An 18,211-nucleotide genomic window follows, 5' to 3' on the forward strand; every position below is an offset into this window, starting at 1 on the left:
GTAATAACTCCGCGGGAGCGCCCTAACTTGACATGATCCTCTCAACACCAATGTTAACTTGTTGCATATCAATTATCTTGAAAATGTAGTCAATTTTTCATCTAATAATGTTCCACATAATAAACTAGTGGGATCCTAAATTTTCCTATAAATATACATATATAGAGAAATGTTGTGCATTAGCCACTATTCACTCCCACACCCTACACCTATAGCTTTTTTTTAGGATGTGAGGATATTTTTCATAGGGTGTATGAGTGTTTTTCATAGGGTGTGGGGTGTGATGTGGTGAATATATAGTGGCTAATGAGAAGAATTTTTTATGTACAATGGTATCAATGTCCAGATTTTCTGCTTTCTAGAGTCTTGTTGGATGCTGCTGTGTAATTTGTCCTTTGTACACTTTCTTTGATTATCAATGAAGGTATTTTCTAATATAAAAAAAATATTTGCTAACAAGCTCGTATAGACCTCGACTCTACTTGTAAGCACACTCTAATATATATATATATATATATGCACACATTAATATATTTATTACAAATTTAGTTAGACTCGGCTCATGTACAAGTTAATTAAGCTTGAGTCGAGTTTTGAGATAATTGAACCCAGCTAAGACAATATAAACTTTACCCGAACTCGACTCGATCACAACTCTAGCAAAGAGTCTTTGGATAACTTAGAACCTCACTACAACACAATTGATCCTTTGTGACAGAGGAAACCTTCACCAAAAATCGTCAAAACGTCACTAAAGATATTTGGTGACAGTTTGAAACCGTCACCACGACCGTCACTTAATGTGCATCACAGAAACCAATTGGTGATGGTTACTGTTGAACCGCCACTAAAATTATTTTTAGTGACGGTTGGAGGTGTTCTATTTGGTTGAACGTTCGAACGGTACCTTCTTTTGTGACGGTTGAGAACTGTCACAGAAAGTAATGTTCGGACGTCCAGTTGAACGTTTGAACGACAACCCGACCAATTGGAGTTCGAATGAGAGAAGTTGATGTTTGTTGATTATAGTTCGAACGTATCATATTTACGTTCGAACGTTTATGCATCCGAATGTTAATTATAATAAACGTTCGAATTTCTGTTCGAACGTTAAAGGGACCAATGTTCAAACATAACAGGTTTAACGTTCGGAGGTTTGTTCGAACGTTAGTTGTTTTATCATTTAAACGTTTTGTTCGTTTGAGGGTCAGTACGTTTGAATGTATAGGCCTACATTCGAATGTTACTATACAATTTTATGTATTCATGTTCGAACGTTGGTTCAACGTTTTTAATTTACATTCAAACGTTAAGATCAGAAATACTAATTTCATAAAATTTAAAAGCATACTAATTGTATCATATTACATACCATCAATTAACAAATAACACTGTCTTATAAAATTTTAAAATTAGATATTAAAACTAGCCACCACTACTGATAAAATTTATTTCTTCTTTCTTCCTTGCCCACCGCGATTTTGTTGCAACGACATAACACGCTCCATTTGCACCGTCATCTCCTATTGCACTTGCTCTTGTATTTCACTGTGTATTCTTTCCTCTTATTCTCTATGTTGGTCCTGCAGACGCGTCTCTAAATGAGACTGTCGTTCTAAGAGAGACTCTAACTCTTACTGTCTCGACCTCATATACTCATTCTCACTCCGTGCAGCTTCTAAATCTTTTCTAAGATTATTAATTTGTGAAGTCGATGAGGTTGAGGAGGATGAACATTTATGCTTGATAGATCATCCCAAACCTCTTGCCATACTACACTGCAGCCCGAGCACTTGTGTGAATATGTCTATGTCACTAGGAGATAATTCCCCAAAAGTCGACTACATCTCCATCATTTTTTCCTACAATTTTAAAGGTAATGATCGTTAATAAGTAACGTATTAAAAGAAATAGAAAAAATAAATAAATTATTCACATATTACATAATTTATTCAACAAAATCAACACTACTTACATAATTATCTGCAGCACAAGATCCCTCTACTCACTATACTCATTAGTGTGAGCAGCATCATAGACATGAATGAGGGAAAAGTTTTCAGGATCATCACGTTTCTAACAAAGCGACTTTAGCAATTTTAAAAAGATAATGTTAGTACTTAAATAAAAGAATATCAAAAAAATAAATGAATTCTATAATTTTTAATTACCATTTTTCCAGCAACACGATGGAATGACCTTGAACCGACACGATGGTGAACAGTCAGAGCTAATCTATTCTGTGAATTTGTAGAACTCAAGTGATACAAAATATATTAAGAATGTTAATTGTAATATATATACATATAATATATAGAACGAATATGAATGTAAATAATTAAAAGATATCAATGTAAAATACCTGATAATCTAGAGATGTGAAAAGATCACAACACTTTCTCCAATCATCTAACTTCATCTGCTGGAAAGGAGACTACGCAGCCTCTTCCAACGTCTCAAACTTCTTGAAATGGTTATGACATCGTCCTTTGTGATATTGGAATAGTGTAGCCATCAACTCATTCACGGTTCTCAAATCCTTGCTACGGCCAAATTCGAGGTCGAATTCATCCTAACAAGTAAATCAGGTCCAAAATATGATATACTAATCTAGGTGAAAAAAATGTACTCCCGAACTAAACTCACCAACACACAACTTCGAATGTGCTCCTTAATCTCATTCGAACATCTCGCCATAAGCGCACATAAAATGGAGCATAAGCTCAAACTACTGTGCCAATATAGGAGAAAAGCGCTATTGCACTATCATCCACTCCTCCAGTGGAATTATCATGAATGGTAATCTTTGAGTTTTCCGTGCCTTCTACTTTTCTTGAGAGAGATGCCACGTGTATAGCCACGACGTTGACGTGCAGATGCATCAACTACATGATAATAGATAGTATAATTATAGTTATATATTTATTGAGACAAAAGTATTAGCTATATAATTAATTATCAACGACAATATTTCCTTACTGGTAGATGTAGACTGAATGTTGTTCTCTTGCGTGTTAACTTGATCTTCAGGAGCGGATTCCTCTAGTGGGGACTCCTCAATGGATTCGGGACTTGGACATGGCGGAGACACATTTCTTTGTTGTTGTTTTGGCAGCATTCTTGAAAATAATTAATTATATCAAAGAAAATTAATTAGAAGAAATTATGAAAATTCAAGATATTTTATAGTCACCTATATGAATAAAATATTTAGTACTTTTATTCTTCATCTTTAGATGTATTTTCCATGCTTGTTTCAAAATCTCCATCAATAACATCTTCATCATCATCATGCACCTCTTCTTCATCCTCTTTATCCATCTCCTAGCCGGATTCTGATTCGTCTTCATCTTCTGACACTTCTTCTTCTTCTTCTTCCTCACTTAATTGAATTGAATGATCATTTAATATAAACGGGTCGAGATGGACAGGTGGAAAATCATCTACACAAGAGGAGCAACTCTAGTGCACCGAGGTCAACAAACAAGTTAATACCCTCTCCATCTTCCTGGTATGCCTCCACAATCGGAGTATCATCTTCATCTCCACTATTCTTGTAATCTACACTCGTTTCTACTTCATATATATTTCAAGGGACATATTTTTGTACGACTCGCCAAGTTATCTCTCCACTATCTTTATCAACACTTTTCATTGGATTAGTCAAGTAATAGACTTGGGTAGCTTGACAAGCCAATACGAATGGATCACCTTCGTACCATTTAGATGCAGTATTGACACTCGCAAAGTGCTTATCCCTATGTATCGAAACACGACCACTGCCTAGATCCCACCAATCATAATTAAAGACATATGTTACATGTGGCGCCCCTGACCCCCATGTAAGGAAACACGGGAATCGAGACACCAGGATGATGACAACACGGTCACGCATCCCAACGAAAGTGCCAAGTGTGTGTGTACATACAACAGTGTACAAGAAACAACGCAGCGGATTAGTCAACTAAGTACCAGAATTTAAAAACAATCTAAACATTAGTAGAGGTTTAAAAAGTAGTTATACAGTCATCCAAAATTAAAATACAATATAGTAAAATAAAATAACCAAACAAGTGATCCCAAATCACTCCTCGGGCGGAGCCGTCTCCTCAGGCTCGCCCTCATCCTCCTCATCTGCATCAAAATCTGCGTTACCACAAAATGGTACCGCAGGTAAGTATAACCCAAATAACCTCATAATGAAATTGCATTAATGCAACCAACATGCATGCATATGATGAAATATGCATTTTCCTCCAAAACATCATTTTTTCCCGAAAATGATTATTTTCCAACACAAGCCAAAATCCCATTTGACCCAAAATATCCTTAAAACATTTTCCCAGAAAATGATTTACACAGAAATCTAACACACACTATCTTTCCAGAAAATAGCCAATTAATCAATTATTACCATATGCACCATGGTCTCCCCTAGGGACCATCCGCACGTCCTGGCTTCGTAGCGATGCCCAGTTCCGCGCCCAGCACGTTCATGGCCAAGCACCCACTACGCAACAAGCGATGCCCAGTTCCGCGCCCAGCGCGTTCATGGCCAGACATCCTCTAGTCCCCGCCAGCAGAAGGACCACGGAGTCGGCACGAGACCATCTCGTCCGATCCCATTGTCGCCTAGCGACAATCCAGAGGACGTTACTCAATATATTCCGCTCCCGAGTAAGCAGAGGAGCTCCACCGAGATAATGCCCCATCTCGGCTTGGGGTCGTGATACACACGCACCCAAAATCCATTCTCACATGAAAACCCAGTTTTCATAAATACATGAACATGAATGCAATACACGAAAACCCGATTTTCCTTTACAAACATGATCATGCGTGCAAAATGCAATGTACATGAACAACACCATATCCAAACCAACAATTACCAACCCAATCAATCATACAAACAACTCCAATCACCAATCCATCCGACCCCCGTACTTCTCGGACTCAGTCCGGCATGTTTAACCAAATACAGTGAAATGAGTTAGTGTAAAAATACATTTAAATCACGAAAGTTCTTTGGAGAAATACTTACAGTGCAATATAGCAATTTCCGAAGGATCACGAAGCTGCAAGAAGTGACGTTTGAGCAACGCAATAGTGCAAAATGCACAGTGGCCACGGGTCTCAAATACCCACTTTTCAATAGAGACAAACGAAGACCCAAAATTGATAGGGTAGGGCCTAGGGATGTCGGTGAACCTAGTGGTGGTGAGGGTTGGCCGTGGGTGGCGGCGTGGGTAGCGGTAGAAGACCAAAAAGTCCAAAACGGAAATGTTGTTGAAAATGCTTCACCGGTGACGGATCGGAGGTGGGGTTGGGTCCAATGGGTTGCTAAGAGGTCGAGGATGATGTGGTGAGAAGATGGTGGCCAATGGTGGTGCGACGGCGGCGCTGGAGTGAAGATGACGCCGCGGCTTGAAGGGGCTGGTGGTGGCTAACGGTGACGCGGCTGGGGCTGGAAACGGAGGGGTGGCGTCGCCGGTGGATGGGAGAGCTGGGGAGCCGGGCGATGTCGACCACCGCCGGTGCACGGCGGCGGGCTGGGGGAGACAAGGATCGGACGGAGAGAGAGGAAGGGTTGGGTTGCGCGCGGGAGAGCCAGGAAAGGAAGAAGAAAAAGGAAAGAAACGAATAGAAGAAAAAGAAAAAGGAAGAAAAGAAAAAGGAAAAAGAAAAAAATATAGGGAAAGAAATGAGGTCCAATCCTCACATCTTGGGTCACAAAAATGATCCAACGGAAACGATTTCAAAACCACAAGTTAAATAAAATAATTTAAACATAATGGTAAAGTGAAATTGAAATAGTTAAATCTCACAGTAATTAATTAAATATGAAAAGCAATTTAAATGCATAACAATAAATAAATATTAAGAAAGCACATAAAAATAATTTTCACCAAATTAAAATCATAAAAATAAAACTCACTAAAAATCTAACCAATTTTAAAATAAGAGAATAAATTTTTGAATACATAAAAATAATCCCTTCAGTAAAAATACTCTAAAATATGGGGTGTTACATTACAGTCCCACCCAGATATTTCAATCCGATAATACGTATGACACCATAATAGTCAATATCATCTGTTCTATGACACATCTCAACCAACACACCATATGGACTTGTACTCAAATCCTAATCCCTTTCTATTATGTTCTCATTCCAATCATTCTTGCATGCATGTATGGACTTGTACTCAAATCCTAATCCCTTTCTCAATTGTTTTGCTTCATAAAAGTTATTGGGCAATGCAGACCCTTCGTGAAGCACCTCGTTAAGTAAGTCAAATACCATGTTTATTACTTTCGTCGACATCCCACTCAATGACTAAATGTGAAGCAACCGCACAATAAACGACATTTTGGAATGTTTTGTACAGCCTGGATAAAGCTCGCGCTTTGCATCTTCTCACATTTAAGTGAAATTTTCACAATCAGTCCCTCTGCCACTTGAGGCATTGTCGTCAACCTCATCCATAAACATCCTCGCTCCAATATCACCCAACATCTTCTCGATCTCATCCTGCTCATAAATATCATCCATGTGCTGCAAATAATTGTGATGATCGACCAATACATCTGCTAACTGTTCATACGGCTCACCATGAAATACCCATCGGGTATACCCCAGATCTATACCATTCACAAATATATGACTTTCTACTTCATCCAACCCAATCACACACAAATTTTTACACCCTCAACATGGATACTTAATGTAACCACGACTATCAGCAGAGACCTGTGCAAAATCAATGAAGGTTCTTACTCCAAGTGCATAGGGTACATAATCCTTTCCAAGTCTATCGCCCAGACGCATCCAATTTTTCTCCATTTCTAAAAACATCTATCTATTAATAACATGTATATAGAAAATTCACATGAATATCATGCTCCAATTCTCATTGTTTTTTTAATAAGGTAGTTGGTCCTATCGCATTCAAGATTATATTATCCATATTGCACAAATCTCGTCACTCTACTACGTTTCACGTTAGTAGAAATTTCGGCAGCAACTCCCCATAGTTCTCCAAGTATATATGTTCAAATAGAGGGATTGTGACCCTGCGAACAGTAGAGGAAGACACCGAAACTTCATATTAAACATGGAAAGTAGGAGTAACAAAAATGTGTAATACAAATAATATAATTCCAAACTGTCCACACTGGACAATTCAGGAATTAGTAGACACATAAATGTATATTAATTCCCAAACGGGTCTAAGGTTATTTATGCAATGTTACACCATATCTATCAAAAAACACTACAAAAAATATTTCCATGTTGTTTGAATTAATAATGTCACCTTCTAGTAGTGTTATATTGTTAAACTAGAGAGAGATGAAAGATTATGCGAAGAAGTTTCGTGTCTTGTACACAACAAGGGAGAATGATTTTGAAAAAATGTCTAAATTTTATCTAATTATTTAACCGTCACAAACTGTCCGACCTTGACAACTCTCAAGACCACAGAGTCTTTGACAATCAAGCAATTAAATTAAAATGTCAACATTTCTTCAAGATCATACTCTCTTGTTGTCAACAAGACACGAAACTTGTTTATATATTCTTTCATCTCTCTCTAGTTTAACAATATAACACAATGCGAAGGTGACACTATTATACTTATAAAAAAATAAAAATTAATAGTTATGGAATCGAAACTTCCGATTTTTCAACAGGCAACAAAGTTTTTTATAGTGATTTTGGATTGGCTGAGGCTATCCTATATGAAATATTATTTTTTTTTATCTCGGATGCATCACAATTATAATTTAATTGTGATTATATATCTTAGGACATTATTAATTGATACCTATGTAATTTTAATTCTTATTATATAATTGTTATTATAATTATAGGAATATAATTCATTCAAAGGTTATTATATAATTTTAACTATTATCATTCCTAAAGTAACATTTTAATTGTTATACTAAATTTCAAAGGTTATAATATAATTTTAGTTATTATCATTCCTAAAGTATCATTTTAATTGTTATACTTAATTTTAAAGGTTATTATATAATTTTAATTATTGTCATTACTAAAGTATCATTTTAATTGTTATACTTAATTTCAAAGGTAATAATATAATTTTAATTATTATTACTTAATTTCAAAGGTTATTATATAATTTTAATTATTATCATTCCTAAAGTATCATTTTAATTGTTATACTTAATTAAGTGAGTTATTTATATTTAATAAGTAATTATTAATTATAGTTATTGTATGTATATATTATACTTTATATATTGTTAAGTTATATACTTTTTTTTTCTTTTTTTTTTAAAATTAAGTTTTATACTATAGTTATAATTTGACTCTAACTAAATTAGTATGAATATATTATATATACTTATTAAATGTTAAATATTTAAGTCTCATATTAAATGTATATTAAATGTTTTTAATGTTTACTTAAATCTAACCATATAAACATATTCAATAAAAATTCACAAACAATAATCACAATATTTCAAATCCATATCACAACAACAACAACAATATTCCCACAACAATATTTTTACACATATTAATTCATCAATGAATACCATAAACTCACAAACAATAATCACAATTATTTCAAGAGTAAGCATAAAATCATAACAACATGTATAAACATATTCCTAAACTTGAGAAATATAACTAGCACTTACAAATTCTTCAAAGCCAAAAAATATTATATCAAAAATATTTTCACATAAATCCAAAACCTAAACACAATATATTTCTAACCATGTAAACATATTCAAACAAAATTCACAAACAATAATCACAATATTTCAAATCCATATCACAACATATTCACAATATTCTCACGACAATATTTCTACACATATTAATTCATCAATAATACCATAAACTCACAAAGTATTCACAAACAATACAAACAATAATCACAATATTTCAAGAGTAAGCATAAAATGTATAAACATATTGCTAAAATATAGAAATATACATAGCACTCACAATATTAAAATGTATAAACATATTGCTAAAGTTTAGAAATATACCTAACACTCACAATATCCTCTTTCAAATTAAAAGCTTCCAACTTGCCAAAACAACCAATCCTTCAAAAAAATGCAATACTAACTTATTAGAAATATATATAACAAAAACGTAAGACAAATATCATAAAATTCAGGAAAATACAAAAGAAAAATAATTTTTCCGTACCAAAACTCAACTCAACTCTCACTCTAACAATCTCTCACTCTAACTCTCTCTCTCTAACCCACGTCCCTCTCTCTCTCAACTCTCTCTTTCACTGAACTCTCTCACTCTAACCCTCTCTCTCTCTAACCCATGAAGACTCTCTCGATCGCTCAAGTCTCACTGTGTTGCGTGCATGGGAGAAGCAGCAGAAATGAGGCTGCTACCTCCCATGCGTGTATTCATTCAAACATAAAATTTTTAGATGAAACGTTCGAACGTTATATTATCCTGCCCAATTTTCATCCATTAACGTTCGGCCGTAAAATTTTAACGTCCGAACGTTCAGATCATCACTGAGGTACCTAAATCAAGCGGAAAATTTCTCACACTTTTATTTTCATGTTCGAATGTTAATAAATTTGGCATTCGAACATTTATAAATTTGTAGTGATTTTCATCGATTAACGTGCAAACGTAAAATTTTAATGTCTGAATGTTCAGATCATCATAGAGGTACCTAAATTGAGCACAAAATTTCCTGCACTTTTATTTTCATGTTCGAATGTTAGAAAAATTTAAGTTCGAACATTCCCTCTCATGTTCGAACGTACATTTTTAACGTCCGAACGTTTTTAGATAATCACAAAGGTGCCTAAATCGAGCGGGAAATTTCTCGCATTTTTCTTCTCCTGTTCGAACGTACAACGTATTATAATTGTACGTTCAAACTTGAAAATGAACTTTCATATACCTCTATTAACGTTCGAACACTAAATATAAACGTTCGAACGTGAAAAGATCGTCACAGATATGAGGAAAACCATCGATTAACATTCGAACGTTATAAATTCACATTCAAACGTTACTTTTATTCAATTGTTAGTATTTGTTAATATAATAGTTATATATATATATTTTTTTTCTAGATACTCATAATATTTCTCTTCAATATAATATCTTTTTTTTTTTTTTTAAGTTGAGAAAAATACTAACTTTTTGTCACTATTTTCTTCTTTTATATAACTCGCTTGTATTTTTAGGATTATAAGAGATGGATGCCAAGGTGAGTAATCTGGACTATATATATATAGTAAACTATATAGTATATAATATAGTATATTATAGTATAGTATATATACTATATTTTTTATATATATATATAGTATGGTAGTATAATACTTTAAATGAAAACATAATAATATAGTATATATACTATACTATATATACGAATCAATAATATATAATTAATAAAACTAACAACAAAACTTATATATATATATATATAATACACTATATATATATTACTATATAATATATATAGTATATATATATATTATATATATATAGTATAGTATATATAAGACCATTTAATCTAATGATGTCTAGGAACGAATTTAAATGTTTCTAGTGATCATCAATAGATTTGGAAAATATAAGGACATCGTCTATGTAGACAATGGTGAAATGGGTGAATGAATTGAAGATATACTGTACTATATATATAATACACTATATATATATATATATATCCTAAACTTATAATATATATATAATGCACTATATATATACTATATAGTAATGATTTTCTGGAATCACATCATCTGAGGGTCATAATTTGTATGACTTTCAACTACATCTAAATATATGACTTTCAACTACATCCAAATATATGACTTTCAAATTCATTCAACCCTATTGCACATAAGTTTTTACACTCTCGACATTGACACTTAATGTAACCACGACTATCAGCAGAAGCCCGTACGGTTGGGACTCACTTAATGGACACCTATATCGATGCCTGAAGATATGTACGGCCCACTTCATAGCCACAAATGCAACAAATGAAAGTACGCAACTACAACGTAATCACCAAGCTAGCTAGCTAGTTAGTCCTCTATATATTTATTACTTATAACACAATTATGGAGGATGTTGGAACATTACTTTGAAAACAAAAGAGATCAATCCTCCCACTTAAATTGCCTTGCTATTTACTGATCTAATGGCCAGCCCCCTTTTTTATCTCCCTCTATATGAAAAAAGTATTATACTTTATATATAGTTAAGTTATATACTTTTTTTTCTTTTTTTTAAGATTCAGTTTTATACTATACTTATAATTTGAATAATAATCATATTCTAACTACATTAGTATGAATATATTATATATACTTACTTAATTCTCATAATAGCTGTATAGTAAATGCTTTTAATCTTTACTTAAATTAAGATCCTAAACTTATAATTTTCTTGTTAAACATATTCAATAAAAATTAAAAAATAATAATTACAATATTTCAAATCCATGTCACATCAACAACAATATTCCCATAACAATATTTCTATACATATTAATTCATCAATGAGCAGTATAAACTCACAAACTATTCACATAATTCACAAACAATAATCACAATTATTTCAATAGTAAGCATAAAATCATAACAACATGTATAAACATATTGCTAAACTTGAAGAAATATAACTAGCACTCACAAATTCAAAAAAACCAATTAATCTAATTGTCATTCATTAGAGAGAGTAATTTGATTCCAATTAATCTATTTAGAAATTTGTACACTAGAATTTTGGTTACTAGATTGTAATAATAAAGTATATCGTTTTGGGCTAGTAATAAGAGCTTGTGGTTCTAATGTTGTTTTCACTAGTTTATAATGGATCATATATATATATATGTATTATATATTATATATTATATGATAATATATAATATAATATTAGATATATACTATACAATATATATAGTATAGTATATATATAATATACTATAGAATACATTATATATATTAATACACAGTATATATAGATACTATAATATCCTATATATGTTATAATATAATATTATATATAGTATGCTATATGTTATAGTATACATTATAATATATAACATATATTAATAATATAATATTATAGTCAATATTTTGGAAAATAAATCAAAAAACGTAACGTTTCATGTATATAAGGCCAAAACAGAATGACAAAATGTCATTTTCACCGTTAATTATTATCGTTCCCATTTGCACGCAGCCACTCCTCCATCGTCGTCGCCATCAAACTCCGTCACAACCGTCACTAAAAGGTAAGCATTCATCTTTTAATCAAATAACATATATTTTATTTGAAATTTGGGTTTGGTTTGGTTTAAAACAGGCTAAGTGGTGGCCGGATTTTCAACTCCATTTTCCGGCCACCACGGCTTGTCATTGGCCAAATAGTCACCGTAGAAAAGTTTCTTGAAATGTATACTTTATTTCTAGGGTGACATTTCGGCATTTAGAACCTTATAGATTGACTTTCGAGATTTCAATAATGGCTAAGTCGACTCAGCCATTCTGTGTCGTAACGTCGAACGTTTCATAAAGACGTTCAAACATACGACGTTTCAATTACATAGCCGTTAAGGCTTCTGCATTCGAACATGTATTGTTTTGCATTCAGACATTATTTTTTGTAAAATTTACGTCCAAACGTTTAATTATAACGTCCGAATGTACTACTTTTGAAATTTATTTATGCCTCAACAATTGGACGTGCATCATTTACGTTCGCACCTAAAACCCATAAGTTCGAACGTATAACATAAACGACCGAACGTACGTCGTTTAAATTTATTTACTACTAAATGTTCGAACGTTTATGTTATACGTTCGCACGTATGTACTTTACGTGCGAACGTAAAGGATATACGTCCGAACATTTTATCTGAAAGTTCGAACGTTTCTTTTACTATGTTCGAACGTTAATGCTGAGCAGCTTAAAATTAACACAAAAAATGCATCAATGTAAATAATTTTTTATCCTTTTCTATTTTCAGGATATGACTCATCCTCCGCATACTAGGAAATGAGAGAGGGAATGAGGAACTCAGAACACTACTCGTATCGGCGTTCATACTGTTATGGTAGAGCGAGAGGTCCTAATTAATGAGTTTGACGAACTCATATGGGAGCAGACGAACCAGAGAGATGTTTTCCTCAGTAGAGACTAGGGAAATATCAGCACATTGAGGGGGAACGTATACCCCTCAATGGTTCAGGAGTTCTATATGAGGATGTGTAACATCCCTCAGGACGCATCCTCTCATACCGTGACTGTACACGGTGTTTCCATTGAGATTTCACCAAATGTCATTGCCGAGCATCTCGGGATTCATCGAGGAGTTGAGACATCTGCACACGCTACACCCCGTGAGGATGAAGGCACTTCTGCATCATCTATTGGCCGCCCATTTGAGCCACCATCACCCAGAGATGCAGATCGATCAGAGGCCTAGGATACTGGCCTTGAGGCTAGGGATGATGACCGAGACGAGGATTTCTACATCTTCACCGGGAGGGACCGCATGCAGATCAAGAGGAAGAACGCCTTCAACTAGAACCATCTACTACCTTTATTCTGCATGTTGCACCTTATTGTTACAACAAATGTGGATCCTATGGCACATAAAACCACATTTAATCAGCTTCCGGCACAATTTTTGATACGAGTGGCAATTGGAGATCCCATAGATTTGCCACTGCACATCTTTGAGAGGATCCGTTACCAGGCGAGTATCGTCTCCACGGATAATCTCTCATATGATGTCCTGATCAGCTGACTATTACTTACACGGGGAGTGCCAACCTAGCCAAAGGAGCGGGTCAAAGATCAGATGAGCCCCCACGACATGACCACGCATCGACGTAGCATTGGACAGGCGAGGGAACGTCAGCCACCCCTATAGAAGATCTAGTTTCTTCAATGCAGCCTGAGCCAAGTCATGTGGGGAGTAGTAGTCAGCGATGATCTCACAGCTGGCTACGCATATCGATCGTAAGATTAATCGATCGCTCACGACTATGGAAGCGTCTATCGCCAAGATCACCCATCATGTAGGTATCCTCAGCGACAAGGTTGATACCTTGACTAAGGAGGTACGAAGTTCGAATTTTGCGAACAACGTTATCATCTGAGTGTTGTTTACGAAATTCGATCATATTTTGTATTTTGCTTTTAATATTTGTAAAAAAAATATTATTTAATATTTCTATAGTTTTTTAATTTCAATTCTCAATCTTCTTTAATGTTATATTTTTTAACTTTAATACTAAATCACTGCACTTCAAATATATATAAACATAAATATATATTTATATTTTACAAATTGTGTATATATAAATATATATACAGGTCAATTTTTAGACTTGTTCACAAATTATACACTATAAAAATCACATAATTTTTAAATGAGTCATATTTAATTTAAATTTACAATTAACATTCAAACGTTGGTGCAAAACATTTCGCGCTCAAACATTAATTACTAACGTTCAAACATTGGCGCCAAAACATTTTACGTTCGCACGTAAGTAGCCACAATGTTTGAACATATATGTGACATTCGAATGTAAATTTCCCATACGTTGGAACGTACAAAAAATCTCGTCTGTCTTTAATGTCACAGAAAAGCCTTTTTAGTGACGGTTTGGGGACTGTCACAATTCTCAACTGTCACTAAAAAGCAATTGTGTTGTAGTAGTTCCTTGGTCTCCAACACTTTCCCATGTGAAAATAGCAAGGTGCATGGAGGGTTGCTGAATGAAATCAAAACTCAAATTAGATATATATTGACCTTATTATCGGTACATTTTAATTGATTGTTAGGTATCCTGAAGTAATTTTCTCATCAAATAATGCTAGCGACTCATAATAAATTTGTAGGACTCTGCACTCTCTTATATGCCCCCAATCGTGTGATCTCTCATTCCTCCAACATACTCCCCTCAATCCCATGTGAAAATAGCGATCGAGCGTCTAACGGGAGAAAATGAAAACCGTAAAAAACCTTGTAGTTGTTATCCGCACACGTTAATTTCTTGTTAAATATACGGAAAACCGAGTCAGCAATCTCTAATCTGATAGTGATGTTCCCATAATAAATTCGTTGGGGACTTGGAATCATGTTCCTCTCAACCACCCCGTGTATGTAAAGCATTCACCAAATAGGATACCAAAGCCAACTTCACATGCACCGATCGAGAATCTAGATGGGGTCTCGAAAAAAGCGAGGAAAGGAGAGAATTTGCTTCATGAGTGAGAGTGAGAGTGAGAGTGAGAGTGAGGAGTCTCTAGATGACTTAGAAATTGGGGTCTGCGAAACTTCTTCTCAGAGTACTTGTTGCATCTACCGTGTCCCTGAGACGCTCATTGAGATCAACGACAAGAAATTGTTCTCGCCTCGCGTCGTCTCCATCGGGCCTTACCACCGCCATGAGTCTCGCCTCGAGGTGATTCAAAAGCACAAGCGACACTTCCTCCGCCTTTTGCTTTCCAGGGCTAATAAACGAAAGGTGGATTTGATGGAAATCGTCCGCCCACTTGAAGCAGAAGCCAAAGATTATTACTCAGAAAAGATTAGATTCAATCGCAGCGAGGAGAAAAACCCGTTCCTCGAAATGATGATTCTTGATGGTTGTTTCATATTAGAATTGTTTCGAATGCTTGACAAACCGAGACTGCCGGAGTCTAATGATCCTCTGACCCCCGTCGCATGGGCAGTACCACATTTCTATGGGGATCTTCTTCTTCTCGAGAATCAAATCCCCTTTTTTGTTCTGGAAAAGTTATTTGAAACTTCCAGAAAACCTCATGAGAAAGATTCTTTGTCCATGCTCGCTTTGAGATTCTTCAATAAGGTAATGCAAAGACCCAAGGAGAAATTCAGTAAGACAAGCAAAAAGCTTAGTGATGACATTTTGCATCTGCTGGACTTGGTTCGGAAAAGTTTTATTACTCCCGATCTAGATGAGCCACCAAAGAATGAGGGAAAATCAGGAACCCCTGTGATTTACTGCATCTCGATGCTCCTCAAAGCTGGGATTAAGATCAAGTTGCGTGAGGCGGATAGCTTCTTGGCTGTAGAATTCAAGAAGGGTGTGATTGAGATGCCCAAAATAACCCTTGATTATTTCATGCAGTCTTTCTTGGTGAACTGCCGGGCATTCGAGCATTTGTGCAACAGAAGGTCCAAGCACATCACAGTTTACGCTTATTTCTTGGACTGCCTTGTAAACACAGCCAAGGATGTCGAGTACCTTTACGAACGCAAAATCATTGACAGTTATCTCGGGAAGAATGGAGAGGCCGTGCTGTTCATCAACAAATTGGGCAAGGAGAAGGAGGTTGAAACCGATCAGTTTTATTTGTCCAACATTTTCAATAACGTGAACGGTCATTATAAGAACACGTGCAACGTGCAACTGACGGGGTTCAAGCATAGGTACTTTAATACGCCATGGTCATGCATTTCGGCATCGGCTGCCTTTGTGCTTTTAGTTTTAACCTTTTTGCAGACCTACTACACCATCTACGCTTATGTGCATCCTAAATAATGAGCCTTCTCCTACTCGATCCCTCTGTTACGTGCATGTCTTCCATGATCACCAGCTACGAAGGTGTTGAGTTGGTAAGCTAGCTGCTCAAGTTGTACATGTGCTAGATTAATTTAAGGATTGTGTTGTCTCTTTCACGGCCTGGCCACTCGTAACCAGAGTATAATCAGTGGTTAAGTTTTTGTTTTCGATTGATTGATCTTTATTTGTAAGCCTTAAATATAAGCTACTGGTGACAGTTTACTGTTGAACTGTCACTAAAAATATTTTTAGAGATGGTTGGAGGTGTTCTGTTTAGTGTAACGTTCGAACGTTTCCTTTTTTGTGACGGTTGAGATCTATCATAGAAAGTAATGTTCGGACGTCGAATCTAACGTTCGAACGTCAACCCGACCAATTGGCATTCGAATGATAGAAGTTGACGTACATTGATTATAGTTCGAACGTATCATATTTACGTTCGGACGTTAACTCCAATCAACGTTTGAATTTACATTCAAACATTAACGGACCAACGCTCGAACGTAATGGTTATAACGTTCAGACATTAGTTCAAATGTTAACGAAGAAGAGTTCGAATGCACGTGGTATGTTCGGAGGTTTGTTCGAACGTTAATCGTTTAAACATTCGGACTTTTTGTTCGTTTCAGGGTGAGTATGTAAGAAAGTTGACAAGTACGTTCCAACATTATGTTATAATTTTGTGTAATTACGTTCGAACATCTATTCGAATGTGAACCAATGTTTGAACGTTTTTTATTTACATTCGAATGTACAGATCAGAAATACTAATTTCATAAAATTAAAAAACATAACAATTGTATCATATTACACACTATCATTTAACAACTAACAATGTCTTATAAAGTTTTAAAATTAGATACTAAACTTATATACACTGATAAAATTGATAAAATTCATTTCTTCTTATTTCCTTGCCCATCGCAATTCTGTTGCAATGACATAACACGCTCCATTTGCACCATCATCTCCCGCTGCACTTGCTCTTGGACTTTACTGTATATTTTTTCCTCTTGGTCTCTTTATTGGTCATGCAAACGTGTCACTAAATGATACTATCGCTCTAAAGGGGACTCTAACTCTTGTTGTCTCGACCTCATATACTCATTCTCGCACTGCACAGCTTCTAAATCTTTGGTAAGATTATTAACTTGTGAAGTCAACGAGGTTGAGGAGGATGAACCAGAATGCTTGAAAGATCGTCCCAAACCTCTTGGCATACTAGACTTGGGCCCGAGCACTTGTGTCAATATGTCTATGTCACTCGGAGAGGATTCCCTAGAAGCTGACTGCATCTCCATCATTTTTTCCTGCAATTTGAAAGAAAACACGCAATAAGTAACGTATTAAGAGAAATACAAATAAAAATAAATTATTCACATGTTGCATAATTTATTTAAAAAAATTAGCACCGGTTATATAATTATTTGCAGCGGCAGGATCCATCCACTCACTATGCTCATTAGTGTGAGCAGCAACATAAACATGAATGAGGGAAAAGCTTTCAGGATCATCACGTTTCTAACAAAGCGACGTTAGCAATTTTAAAAAGATAATGTTAGTACTTAAATAAAAGAATATCAAAAAAATAAATGAATTCTAGAATTTATTAATTACCATT

General features: G+C 34.9%; 1 protein-coding gene across 1 annotated transcript; it reads left to right on the forward strand.

Moving 5' to 3' along the window:
• Positions 1–15,213: 15,213 nt before the first annotated feature.
• On the forward strand, positions 15,214–16,769 carry LOC109019113 (UPF0481 protein At3g47200-like). The gene is made up of 2 exons (XM_035689914.1): positions 15,214–16,457; positions 16,531–16,769. Exons 1-2 carry the CDS (start codon positions 15,226–15,228, stop codon positions 16,637–16,639), a joined length of 1,341 nt encoding a protein of 446 aa, XP_035545807.1. The 5' UTR covers positions 15,214–15,225; the 3' UTR covers positions 16,640–16,769.
• The last annotated feature ends 1,442 nt before the right edge of the window (positions 16,770–18,211 follow it).

This window comes from Juglans regia, chromosome 4 (assembly GCF_001411555.2).
Source record: "Juglans regia cultivar Chandler chromosome 4, Walnut 2.0, whole genome shotgun sequence".
NCBI classification, from domain to species: domain Eukaryota; kingdom Viridiplantae; phylum Streptophyta; class Magnoliopsida; order Fagales; family Juglandaceae; genus Juglans; species Juglans regia.